This window comes from Folsomia candida, unplaced genomic scaffold, assembly GCF_002217175.1.
Source record: "Folsomia candida strain VU population unplaced genomic scaffold, ASM221717v1 Fcan01_Sc027, whole genome shotgun sequence".
NCBI classification, from domain to species: domain Eukaryota; kingdom Metazoa; phylum Arthropoda; class Collembola; order Entomobryomorpha; family Isotomidae; genus Folsomia; species Folsomia candida.
The window spans coordinates 1,772,994-1,786,939 of NW_019091219.1; the positions used below are offsets into that span (position 1 = coordinate 1,772,994).

Genomic DNA, 13,946 nt, shown 5'->3' on the forward strand with positions numbered 1-13,946 from the left:
TTCACACAATTCCAAATAATTATATAAATTTTTAGAGTGTTAAATGACACGAGGCGAACATGTTCTTATTCTAAGTTCTGGAGAGACAATAAAATATGCTTAGCACAAACCTCACTTTAAAGAAGCAATTCACTGCCAAACACCAAAGCCATCCTTCTGGTAAAAGGATGATCTCCTCGTCCCCACCACCAATGACAGAATGTTACACAATTTTAGGAGGTGGGGTGGAGGAGGTCAAAATAGGGTTAAAAAAACTATTGCATAAGATAAAAACTAAAAAAGTTAATTTTCATACAACAAAAAATACATACAAACTTTTATTACCATGGCCAAATGTTCATTTAAAATAATTATTCTAATTTCGATTACAGAAAGTAAACAGTTTGGTTACAGGAATTCAAATCGTTCTAAATAGTACGAAATTTAAAATTTGATCAAAATTATTTTTTAATTGTTCTCTAAAACCTAAAAAAGAACATGACATACATGTATCTGCAAATTACATTAATGCAATTGAATGACGAATTGTCCCACCGTGGCGACCGGGTCTGCGCCTGCGCAGGACAAAAAGTGGACATCCCAGTACTGCAAATGGTCGTGCACATTCGACAAGGCGGCCATGGAGTTGGCACAACTTAGATCTTCGTAAACCTCCTTGGAACACACTTTCTCTTCTCCGTTTGGCCCGAGCCATAATTCGTTCCCGTTGTGGACATACCCACCCAGAGCTTGGGGCGTATACGCGGCGAAATCCGCCTTATTTACGACCCGGGTAATTTGCATTTCTTGAGCGTTCCAGTAGTCCGCGTAGGCCTGGTTTCCTATGCGGGGGGTGCCGTAGCCGAAATAGGCGTAGGATTTCGGTTTAGGAAAATCTTTGGGAAGTCCGTGGCCTTCTTTTAGCAGGAACAGGGTTAAAGACGCTGCGGACGCGCCGAGGCTGTGTCCTGTTGTGAAAAAATTAGTATTAAAACTTCATAATTGGTAGTTTATGGTACAAGAAAATGCTTGTGGAGAACAGCGTTTCAATTTTTCCATTTAAAAAATTATTTAGGAATCGATGAGATCAAAAATGACCAAAATTTGTTAAACTTGCTAGTGTCCAAAACTTGTCAATATTGCTTGTGTCCAAAATTTCATCTAGTAAATTTGGTTTAACTTGTGGTCAAAATCCGTTTCTACTTCTGAGAAACATCCCGTCCAATCAGGTTTCTACCAGGGTTAACCTTGTCGTCAAAATTTAGCTCCATAGAAATTTTTTTTCGTCTAATCATTAGCAAAACTAACAAAATTCCACAGTACATAAACTCTCCCACCAGTTTTTACCAGTGATCTACATAAATTTATAAAAATAACCTCAAAAAGTACAAAATATAACAAAACAACCCACTCACCTATCACCACCACATCAAAGTCTTCATTCTCTTTTAAAACCTTTCCCAATTTTTCCACAACTTCCGGGTAGAGGGAGTTAGTCGCGTTAATCATGCCCGTGTGGACCCATATTTCCGGTCCTTTACTCTTCTTCCCCCTCTCGAGAGCACTGGAACCCGCCTCAATGCTCACGACGGAAGGGTGGATATCATGCACCACGTTCGCGACATTTAGCGTTCCACGATACGAAACCACGATCTCCTTGAGCTCCTTGTTAACCGCGATAAAAGCCAGCGTGTTGGCCTCCTTGTTGACAATCAGCGAGTCGAATTCATACCCAAAACTCTTCGCTTTCTCACAGTACGGACACGTCCAGGCGGGAATGTCGAAACAGTAGGCGGCCCCGGACAAATAGACGTATTTCTTAGCTCGGGCCACATCCGGTCCGTACGACGCGATCGTAATTGGCATCGTGGCGATCTGGTGGGGCGTCAATTGTTTTGCCTTGTCACCCTGACAGAAGTGAGGCTGGGAAATTATGTATATAATTAAGACGGCGTTAAGAAGCTTCAAATTTTGGGTACAATTTTTAGCACAACGTGCGACAAAAAACGCGTTCAATTTATTGGAATTTAACCCAATTTTATTGTACGGTGTGTTATGTAAGTTTCTGAGACTAAAAATATTTTGGTAATTTTGGTTGTTTAATAGTTGCTAACTTTTTTTTCTTTTACGTTGGAATTGTTCAATTGTTAAATAAATGTGAGGTTGGAAGGTGAAGATTTACCTAAAATTAACAATCGTTTTATCATTAGGTAGATTTATTTATGGATTTAAATGGAAGTTATGACGTGCAGATTTACCTAAAAACTGCGATAAATATGGAATTGTTCAGAATAAGACAAAGTTAAGAATTTAAATGCAAAGTGTGTAGGAGACGTTCATCAAGGATGTAAATATTTCACGTAAGCAAGACGGATTTTTATCCCATGCTGGCTGTTGCGCTTCATCTGCGGGTCGTTGGGTAGTGCCGTTGACCACTTCCCACAGGTCATGTGACTTGAGAAGTAAAGTTATCTGAAGTCTCCACCTCGCGTAATTGGTGTCGTCTAGCTTGACAATGTGCGTAACATCTATTCTTTTGATTGTTGATGTCATCTTGTCGTTGTGGAGTAGGGAAAGCAGAAGCGAAAAACAGAAATAGACTTGTTACCTTCTCTTTGCCTAATAAAGAGCAGTAGAATCGAAAAAGGTCGAGATTTGGTAGACGGGAACTCAGGATTTGGGTAGAGTGGTCGTCCTCAATAAAACTCGTCCTCGGGCGGAAGGTTCAGCTTCGTGTAGAGTCAAAGGGTTGATGTCTCTTGTCCAAACAATGGTCCAATTCACGGCACACTTTTACAGGCTTACTCCGTCCAGACTGGCACTGGGCAGTGGAGACTTACTGCTATTATTAACTGATGAATTCACTTTTCACTTCACAACAATAACACTGATCTACTTCAGTTTATCAAGTGTTGAACAGGAAACGGTTCTTCTCGTTGTGAGACTTTAACAGACTCTGAGACTGGGGCACTTTTGAGACACTCAATGAGGCAGGTTGAGACCAACAATATGAATCATACAAACTAACGGCTTTGCTACCATGAAAGTAAAAATGATCTCGCTGGAAGATATTTTTAGACTGATGGTGATTTTTATTAAACAACTTGGTTTTAAGGTTTTGACAGTACATAGGAGACATTCATACATATGTAATAATATGTGGTCAGAAGTGACCATACAAACTACGCAGAGTTATGCTCAAACAAAGTGTCCCTTCTAATGAGGCATAAAAACAAAAGGACCCTTTTAATCCCTTGTCCTTTCTAACCCACATATGAACTTTTTTATGATAATTAATTTACTCCATATGATGCCCCTTAGTCTCTGCTACAAGTCTGAACCGCTTTTTAATTGACGAAAACATTTCAAGACACTTTTGAAGAATTATTTTTAACCACTAGTCTTGAAAACTCTTCCAAAGTTCATCTTAAGTTGTAACTAATTCGTACATTTTCTCCACGACGTACAGCAAACTTGCCTTGTCCCGTTCAGGTCATCTACCCTGAACAAAGCTTCGTCGATTGTGACCACTTTTTCGTCCCGAGCTCCAGCAAGGTTGTTCTTGTACAGCTTTTTTGCAAAAAAGTGAAAATTAGTGATGTGATGCACGTTTAACTCATGTAGTTTTGTTTGCTTCGGTTTCACCTTGTCCAAATCTCTTTTAATAACTCTTTGAATAGTTGTGGGATTCGATTTTAGTAGTTTCCCCATACTGCGAATTCTCTTTGGGATTTCCTGATTGATCAAACGGTAAAGCTGTGTTTTTACCTTTTTCGTCCACAATGATAGGGGGAGTTTTTTAGGGGGTGTAGGCAGTACCTTATTAATTGCTTGCCTTCTAACGCCTTCTGTACTTAATATTCCATGAATTGAGGCCAAAAAAATTTCATGTCCAAGTGCATTGACCCTTTTTTAATAACACTTCTGGTACAACCCTGGCTGGAAAACTTTTTCACTAGTACCCCCACTCAAAAAAATAAGGGAGGAGCCGTTTTACAGATTTTCAAGAAGAAAAAAATCACAGTTTGACCTAATTGGTTTGTCTATCAAACAGTGTAGGCCGGATTTGTTTAAGTTGGGCCAGTTTTTACGCGTGAGCGTTTGAAAATTTCTCAAGTTAAGTGGCCCATCCTTTGTAATCTTACGACACAGACGGTAATACGCGGTGTTAAGAATTTATTACCGGATTTTTTTAGGGTGTGCATATACTTCTAGGTTATGGATGTGCCGTGTACGCTGGATTCGAAGAGAACCTGCTCAAGTATTTGACCCCAAACCCCCCTAACACCGTATGTTTAATGAATCCGGGACCACAGGATGGAATTATTAAGTAGCTTCAGATACTTATTACGAAGAGTTTGTCCGTCTGTCTGTCCGTCTGTGAACAGTATAACACGATTACGGATTGAGATAATAGAAATATGTTTGAGGAATGATACAAAACTGTTTCAAGATCAATTCAGAATTATATTTTGCAAAATGTTAGTTAGAAAATTGTATCAAACGACTTTTTAATCTGATTGTCAAACGTAAAGAATAAATCAATGGAATAATTGCATGAAATCTAGCCATTTATTTATAAGTTTTGAATATCAACATATACTAATATTTCTAGTTATTTAAATTTTTATAATAAAAAATACACGTTAAACTGATGGAAGATTTTTTATTCCTTTGCTAACAGTAACCGTTTTAAGGTTTTTATCCCATTGATATACATACTTCCAGGTATCAATAAAAATTTTCGGATTGACTTTACCCATGAATGCATATGTAAATATTCAGATACCTCCAAATACTTCCATGATGGGATATACAATATAAGAGGGGATACAGTACAAGATAAGATACAACACAAGATGGGAGATCTTGTATCCACGAAACCACGCTAATTCCACGACTATACTAATGATGCAAACAACAACACAAATCCCATAAAAATAGAGTCCAGCTGCAACCTTAGAATTTAAGTCTAGCCTTGTGACCGAATTTAATTTAGGCTGGGTCCAATTAGCATAATGTTGAAACAACCTCTCCGGATGCCACAAGTTGTATAGAGTCTTCCAATATTTAAAAATCCCAGATGACATCAGCAGTTTAAGCCGGTTTGCTCCATAATTCTCTCGAACTGGATGTAACGACCAGCCACGCATTACAGTAAAGTACATATCATCATGCCCACTCAGATACGTTATGTGGTCAGAATTATGGTTGAGAAAAGGTGTTAACGCTGAAATGTGGTCTTTCGTATCAATTAACGCCATCTTGGAGCAAGTCGACATATTTTTTATCAGTGCAACATGATCCCGGTAGGAGATCGGCTGGATCGGGAATTTGTTCATGATGCTCGTATTATATCGTGATTCTCGATTCGGGTAAAATTGAAAGGTCCCGTTATAATATTCCTTCCCATCAGTTCCAATCCCAAAATATGGTCTGAGCCTGTTGACCAGATTATTCGCCGACTTGATGTATCTATCCAGTCTAGGGTAGCCACCTCCCAGCCCAGCTAGTTGACCTGATCGAAGGAGTATTTCCTGATAAAAATATAAATATCGGTTATACTCGCTCAAATTGGCGGATTGAAGGTCTTGTTCAGTAGGTAGAACGGCATTATAATTTTAATCCCTTCGACATTCATTACACCATTCCATGGAGATTTGTATATCTTGGGGACAATCATTTCCATAGTGAAGTAAGTTTTGTAGAAATTTGAAAGCAGCGTTCCTTCTAGCAAGGCTAGAATTGTTATCTGAGTACGCACAGCAACTTGAAATTTGGTCGGTTTGTTATAAGATAAATATCCTAATACGGAATTTTCTAGACACATTCCAATTGTTAGGAGTATCCCCTTTGATATGAAGTTGTCAAGCGCAGCAGTTAAAAGAACTATGCCTGCGACTAAGCTGGCCATGGCGCATAGCCAAACTGTCATATCAAACGGTACCAATAGTTCCGATAGTACAACCGAGTTTGTCGACCTTACTTGATAACACGACAAATAACTGAACCTTTGTATGTCTTCGAGAATAAATGTATGCCCAAGAAAGTTATACGTTGGTAGTTGAATAATTGGGGGGATGTTGTGATAAGGGGTGAAATTAGAATAATCGTGTTTCATCATGTCTTCCAAGACCCAAAAGGCTACGAAACCGTTAAAAGTTGTTAAATTTGAGATGTACCGATACCGCAGGTTGGGGATAGTTCGTTGTTCTACCATTTTAAACAATTCATGAATATGGTATATCTTTTTATCAACGGTTCGTATCGCATACCAAAAATATTTGTTTCGCCCTGACACATTTCTAGAAACTAGTTCAATTTGAGGTAAACACTCTTTAGGCAACCATTCTATCCGGTACCATTGTTGAGATGGCTCCATTCCCCATATTGGTTTATCAATGTAGTACATGTTGTAGTAATGCATCGTTAGATAAGGAAATACGCCAATTAAGTCGTAAGTTGTATCCACGATTATAACTTCCCTCAAACCTAACCGAGGAACTGTAACATTTCCCATATTTTGCATATACTGCTGAATCCTTGACTTGATTGTTGTCACGAAAATGAAATATTGACGAGGCCAGATGGGATCTATAAAGTCAGATCCTAATCCAAGTATTTTGTAGAAATATAACTCTTCAGACTCAGGTCTTCCATAATATTCAGGAAAAATCGAGAATGACGCCCAACAATGTGGCGAAGGATTTCTTCGTCGTTGAATAGAAAATTTGTCCTCAGTTATCTTTCTGTGGTTCAAGCCGTACCGTTCGAGGATTATTGGGGTGAGATGTTCAGTTTGAGTGGTTGAAGTGTTAGTTGGTATTTTGACTATGATGGTACAATTTTCAAATGGGTTAAAGTAATCGGGAATTTCAATCTTTTGGAATTTGCTTTCTTCATCAGTGCCAAATTTAATTTGAATTCCGAATGCAGATGTTGCTTGGAAAAGTATAATTATCCAAATAAGTTGAGGTTTCCTTCTAGTAGACATTTTTGATTAGTCTGCAACTATCGCTTTACCCAGTAAATGTCGGTGTCTCAATATTTTGCCCCTTCATGTTTCTATCTTGATTAATATGTTTTCGTATATTTGTCTAAACCAGACTCGTGGGCGAAAAAAGGTTAAACTTCAAGGATTTACTTATCTAATTCTAAAGTTATTGTACGTTTTTAAACAATGTCTGTGCTTAAGTGTTTCCTTTAGTAAGTTTGGATTTTCTCTGGAATAATTAATGGTAGGGAACATTCATATGTATAATTCAACCAACCTTACATTGCATATACTCCATGTTTACAAAGGAATAAAAACTTCAGAGAAAAGGGCGAGGTGAAGAGTTAAAGTAAATATTGGAAGAGTTTTCTTCAATTTGTGAAGGACAATAGTTTTATAAGAGTTATGAACTTACAACAATCGATGAGGTACACCTGAGCTATACCACGGCAAAGGATCCGAAGAGAGAATATGAAACTGAATATTATGTACATAAATGTGTGGGTGTATTTACACTGGTTACAGTTTCTTATTCCGATTTAAAAGTATGAAGGTTTCAAAATTTCTAGGAACCACTGGTAATGGTAAATGGGAAACTGTTTAAGGTTCCCATGGATGACGCGTTGGCGTGTAATCTCACTCTGCCCCTATCCAATGTATTCAAATGCAATTTCTAAAATCGAATCAACTTCATGAGTTTTGAGATAAATGCAACTTTTAATATTTTAATGTAAAGCTAATTTTTGGTACTACAAAACCTTGGTGTTTTGAAAAATTAGAAAATTCATTTTGAAAAAAATTAGTGTACAAAAATAGAAAATGAATTTTCTAATTTTTCAAAATACCAAGGTTTTGTAGTACCAAAAATTAGCTTTACATTAAAATATCAAAAGTCCCATTTATCTCAACACTCATGAAGTTGATGCCATTTTAGAAATTGCATTTGAATACATTGGATAGGGGCAGAGTGAGATTACGCGCCAACGCGGCATCCATGGGAACCTTAAGTATGTTGCCAAAATTAAGTTTGCCTTTAGCATGAAATTGGAAAATTACATGTATATATGTAAATATTCTTATATATGATGTACATAAATCTATTCAGACAAATTATTTATTCCACATTGTCTCCTAATATAAGTAGAATATTCATGTCACATATTTCCCATAAGTATTTATTCTCACAGACGGAAAGTAAACAGTTTATTTATCAGAATTATAATTGCATACTTCAACAAAATCAATTTTTTCATTGTTCTCTGAAAACTAAAAAAGTACATGATATCTGCAAATCACTTCTCATGAAGGCATATCAATGACGAATTGTTTCGCCGTGGCGACCGGATCTGCTCCTGCGCACGATAAAAAGTGGACATCCCAATAATGCAAATGGTCATGCACATTCGACAACCCGGCGAGTGAATTCGCACAATATGGATCTTCGTAGACCTCCTTGGAGCACACTCTTTCTCCTCCGGTCGGCATGATCCACAATTCGTTCCCGTTATGAACGTACCCACCCAGAGCTTGGGGCGTATAGGCGGCAAAGTCCGCCTTATTTACGACCCGGGTAATTTGCATTGCTTGAGCGTTCCAGTAGTCCGCATAAGCCTGGTTTCCCACGCGGGGAGTGCCGTAACCGAAATATGCGTAGGATTTCGGTTTAGGAAAATCTTTGGGAAGCCCCAGTTCTTCTCGTAGCAGGAAAAGGGTCAGAGAGGCTTCAGACGCGCCGAGGCTGTGACCTGTTGGAAAAAATAGTTCTTAAGGTTTCAAAATTCGCAATTTATCATAGGGAAAAATGATAATGAAAATCAGAGTAGGACTTTTTCCATTTTAAATTATTTAGAAATCGGTAAAAAGTGTCAAAACATGGTCAAAATTGGTATTGTCCAAAATTGTATAAATTTCGACAATACTTTAATTAAAGCCGCTTGATCAGAATCCCGTCCAACCAGGTTTCTGCCTAGCTAAAAGCTGACTATCAAACCTGAGCGGCATAGCAAAAATTTATATCGTTTAATCATGCTAAAAAGTTTCACAGTAAACTCTCCCACCAATTTTTACCAGTGTTTTAAATGTGTACAAAGAATCATCAATACAACAAAATTAACTTACCAATCACCACTAACTCAAAATCGTTATGCTTTCTCAAAAGCTTGTCCAATTTTTCCACTACTTCCGGGTAGAGGGAGTTAGTCGCGTTAATCATGCCCGTGTGGACCCACATCTCGGGTCCTTTGCTCTTTCCCCTCTCGAGAGAAGTGGAACCCGCCTCAATGCTCACGACGGAAGGGTGGATATCATGCACCACGTTCGCGACATTTAGCGTTCCACGATACGAAACCACGATCTCCTTGAGCTCCTTGTTAATCGCGATAAAAGCCAGCGTGTTGGCCTCCTTGTTGACAATTAGCGACTCGAAGTCATACCCAAAACTTTGCGACTTCTTACAGTACGGACATTTCCAGGCGGGAATGTTGAAACAGTAGGCGGCCCCGGACAAATAGACGTATTTCTTGGCTCGGGCGACATCTGGACCGTACGAGTTGATCGTTATTGGAATCGTGGCGATATCTGAGGGCGACAGCATGGCCTCGTCACAGTGGGAAAATTGAGGTTGGGAAAATACGCACAGAGTAAAAATTAAGAAGGTGTGAAGCTTCAAACTTTTAGTCCAATTTGTAAAACAACGGATGGCAAAAAATGCATCCATTTTACCCGATTTAATAAAATTTTAAAGAGTAATTTATCCCAATTTTATTTTACGGTGTGTTATGTAAATGTCTGAGACTGGAAGGAATAGAAATATTTTGCTAACTTTATTCGTGCATTTAAATCTATTTACAAATTTTTGAGTACTTTGTAACAATGCAATTTATGCAAATAACTGAGCACAATGGGTTGAGAACGGTCTCCTCTCACTGCCCTATTTTCCTCGTGACGAGCAACGGCATACGTAGGAATTGTTCAATTGTTAAAGAACTCTGACGTTGGTAGACGGATAATTATGTAAAAACACTTATAACGGGGAGAAACAATGGTTTTATCAGTAGGTACGGTTTTTTATGTATTTAAAAGGAAATTAATACCTACGACCATAGATCGGATATCTTGGGTACTCCGGCCTCCGCGTACTCCGTACTCTGGCCAGCCACACGTACTCCGTACTCCGGCCTCCGGCAAATCTCGCGTACTCCGACCTCCGCGTACTCCGGCCTCCAAATAAAGTTGCGTACTCCGGCCTTTGGGAGGTCGGAGTACTTACTCCGGCCCCGAAGTACTCCGATCTATGCCTGCGACTCGATACAGATTTGTTTAAATGCAGCGATAAATAATTGTTCAAAATAAGATGACGTTGAGAATTTGCATGCAAAGTGTGAAAGGGACTGGCATAAATTATTTCACATAAATACTCGAATTTCTAGACCCACCTTCCCCCTCTAGGACGTATGTAGGCACGATATAACTGGAGCCTTGGACCCCCCTTCGAGTGACATAATTTATGCACGTTCCCGTACATATGCAAAATGAGACGGACAAAATTACAATGCATTTAACGTATATATGTAGATACTAGCCTATAGGCCCGTCTTAACGACGAGACACATTTAAAATTTCACACGAACATGTTAAAATTACCTAATTAAGGCAGTACATTAATGTCGCAAAATACTAAATAATCTGCATGACAATTATAATTTTAGAATAAGCTAAATGTAATTCCTTAATAAAGTATTTACAGTCCTTAGCTTGTTTTGGAATATTTTGAACTATCTTCTCCGAGGCACGACCAGCTAGACTTCTGATCACTGTAATACCTTCTTATTTATCACCAGAAATGCTTGTACGGAGACTTATGGTCCAACTATGTGCACCTAATTTATTTTTTAATATTCATAATTCAGTTACCGCAGTCCGTATTAAGCTACACCGTGCCAAAAATTTTTTACACATACTTAATACAAGCAGCTTAAATGTTCTACCTCCAGATAAAACTGCAATATACAACTTTTTCTTTAACTCAATATCCAAATCAACATTGATGAACCAATCAATACCCCATACAAAATGAACCGAGTAAGAATCGCACCACCAAGCCGAACTCTATCGTATTCCTGTTCCGGCATAGTGTACCCCGCCTTTCGGGAATATCCTCTCGTCGCCCACTCCGAATCTAGACGCGCCTGAATTCCAGATTCAATCAGGGATTGAAAATATTGAGGGACTTTTGAGTTTCCCCCTCCTTCAAAAGTCAAGCCACCCAAGGCAATATTTAAAATGTCTTTCCCCTTGTAAAATTTTATTGGAAAATATTTCTTAGACATGTCATTAAATTTAGACCTCATCACGTAAGGGTTGAAGATAATAACGGATTTTCCACACTTCACAACCTCGTCATAAATTGTATCTGCTTGTATTTGCGACATATCCTTGATTGTCTTCTCAAAACTTTTAGAATACTTAAAGTTGTGAGGGACGAGTGGGTTTCCATTTCCCAGAAGGAGGATTATGATAGTGTCCAGTGAAGCAGATTCTGCCCATCGCATTGACTCCGCGTGTTGAACAACCAATTTATGCCACATTTTTGAGTAAATTAACGTAAGAAACTGGGTGGAATCCTCGGATAAAATTTTGTAACATAACTTTGAATCAACTGGATTAAAAAATCGTAGAGACATTTCGTCACTGGTCTGGAAAAGCCAATCAGTTAAGTGCCACCTTCCTTATACTTGTCGATAATATGTTTCTCTTGGCATATCAAATCCTGAAAAGTCTCTGGGGTGTTAGTCTTTAGAAGTGGAGAATTTAAGCTTGAAATCATGAATCCATCGTAGCAATTGGTTAGTATCACGGACATCAAAATCCAGCTGCCAATCATCAATCGAAAAAAACGGTGTTTCTCAAGGGTCACTGGGACATATCCACTTTCTTCAAAAATATTTGCCAAAACAAATGACCAGGGACAAAAAGCTTTGTATGAAGGATTATTTTTTAATTTTTTGAAAAAAGTAAAGACAATTGAAACAATAACAAATGTACCAATTAGCATTCCCCATATTACTGGGTGAAAAGGAGATAAGTAAAATTTAAACGATATGAACGTCTCAGAGTAACAAGTTAGAAACTTATAGCCGTGAATTCTGAATACCATAAATCTCATTGTGTCCAATCCAACCAATTGATCATGCGTGTTTGAGAAGCCTAACCTAGCCCCGTAATTGACACCCCACCGTTCAGCATGATAATATAGACTAACGTTAGCGTGGCCAAACACAGATTGCAATAGATGCTGGTAAACAGAGACATTTTCCAATCGATTGAATGGGTTAGAATGGAAGGTTAATTTACCGAAATCTAAATATTTCTGGTTACTATCTCCAATGAGCTCAAGTCCCTTCAGCCTCCATGCGATAGGAGTGGAAAGTAAATTTCTGAACAACTGAACAATACTGCCGTTTATGCTTTTTTCACACTGCATTGTCGAAATCGTCGTGGATCTAATTCCGATACGTTGTACGCAGAGATCGAAGGGCTGATCTCGAGAAAGGAATAAAATCCCAAAATTTTCACCAATCGCCGTACCTGGACCTCTGGGGAAGTAAGGATACGAGTAGATTTCACTTAATTTTGATTTTTCAATAGCAGATACCATAATTGTGAACACGTTTTTGTGAATGAGTGGTGAAGAGAAATCAGGGAAACCATGTTTATATTGATGGTGAGATGCCGTCAGCCATGAGTCTCCGGCGTTAGGCTGAGGCAAAGCTAAATTTCCAGGAAAATAAAACTTATACACAATAAAACTGATTCTGCATTTTGAACCACTGATTTTATGTAGACCCCAGACCAGCGCCCGATCTTGCAAAATTTTACCCGGGGCAAGACCAATCTGGCGCCCCACCAGATCTGATTATATGTTTATTTGTTTATTTTCACATATGTTTATTTTGTGCATGTTTTTGCATTTTGTTTAAGAAGGACGTATTTCAAACCAGTTTCATTTTGCAATGCAATTATATGTAAGAAAGAATTCTCAATAGAAAATATGCATATTCCTAGTGAAAAATGTTATATTATTCGCCACCGTGTACTAATCCTAAGTTTTGCCGGTCCATGCTTCATTTCCTCAAGTATGCAGTATCTATATATCCAAAAATGGAATACCGAAGTGTTCAACGAGCTAAGGGTCGACCCCTATACCAGAAATGACCAAAATACATGACTTTTTCAACAAACGATAGGAATTTCAGTGTAAAATTCACTACTCGTCAAGTTGTGACGACATTTGTGACGAGCGTACGTCGGGTTAAAATCGGGAGATGTCGGCCGCTGAGTGATCAGGTCGAGTACAGGTGGTCCGCAGAGGTTATTAGAATTTTTTCGAATTAAAAAAATTGCACAACACAAATTATTTCAAAACTTCCAACAACTTGCGAAAAATCTGACAAATTTTTGAAATTTTTTGAATGTCTTTAAATTACATATTTTTTTTTTAATTTGGACAAGTTTTGTAAGTATTTTGCAAGTACATACTTTAAAATTATGGAGTTTTATGAAGTTGTGCAAATTATTTGAGATTTTGAGAAAAATTGCTCAATTTCAAAAATAAACTTGATGGGTTACGGGTAAATCATCGTTGGATAACTCGAAGGCGGGTAGGGTGGTAGTTGGACAACTCGTAGTAGGGTAACTCGTGGGAGCGAAAAGTGTCGTAGTCTGACATTTTCCTCGAATCCAATTTTATTTTAGAGCATTATTTGGAGTGTGGATAATAGGGTAAAAGCAATGGAGCTTGGACAAATAATTCACTAGAAAATTGAAACAGACGTTTCAGAATTTTGTGTGAAAGCTCTCATATCCCTCACAGATTACTGAAGCATTTTCAAGTGAGCAACACTTGACCGTGGTAACGCCACGGTCGAGTGTCAAAATTTTTAGCAACCCTCCCGCAGCTAAACGGTACAAATTC

The 13,946-nt window shown here is 38.3% G+C and overlaps 2 protein-coding genes across 2 annotated transcripts; both read right to left on the minus strand.

Moving 5' to 3' along the window:
- Positions 1-447: 447 nt before the first annotated feature.
- LOC110859624 (lipase) lies at positions 448-1,845 on the minus strand. The gene is made up of 3 exons (XM_022108587.1): positions 1,395-1,845; positions 535-947; positions 448-465 (listed from the first exon to the last, which is right to left on the minus strand). The coding sequence occupies exons 1-3, from the start codon at positions 1,843-1,845 to the stop codon at positions 448-450; spliced, it is 882 nt and encodes a 293-aa protein (XP_021964279.1).
- Positions 1,846-8,272: 6,427 nt separating this feature from the next.
- Positions 8,273-9,566, minus strand: LOC110859625 (lipase). Its single transcript, XM_022108588.1, has 2 exons — positions 9,092-9,566; positions 8,273-8,718 (listed from the first exon to the last, which is right to left on the minus strand). Exons 1-2 carry the CDS (start codon positions 9,564-9,566, stop codon positions 8,273-8,275), a joined length of 921 nt encoding a protein of 306 aa, XP_021964280.1.
- Between the last annotated feature and the right edge of the window lie 4,380 nt (positions 9,567-13,946).

Coding starts and splice junctions, on each gene's coding strand:
- LOC110859624 (XM_022108587.1), bottom strand. CDS start 1,845: ATGCCAATTACGATCGCGTCGTACGGACCGGATGTGGCCCGAGCTAAG. Junction 948..1,394: donor CTTTGATGTGGTGGTGATAG/GTGAGTGGGTTG, acceptor TTTTCACAACAG/GACACAGCCTCGGCGCGTCC.
- LOC110859625 (XM_022108588.1), bottom strand. CDS start 9,566: ATGCTGTCGCCCTCAGATATCGCCACGATTCCAATAACGATCAACTCG. Junction 8,719..9,091: donor TTTTGAGTTAGTGGTGATTG/GTAAGTTAATTT, acceptor TTTTTCCAACAG/GTCACAGCCTCGGCGCGTCT.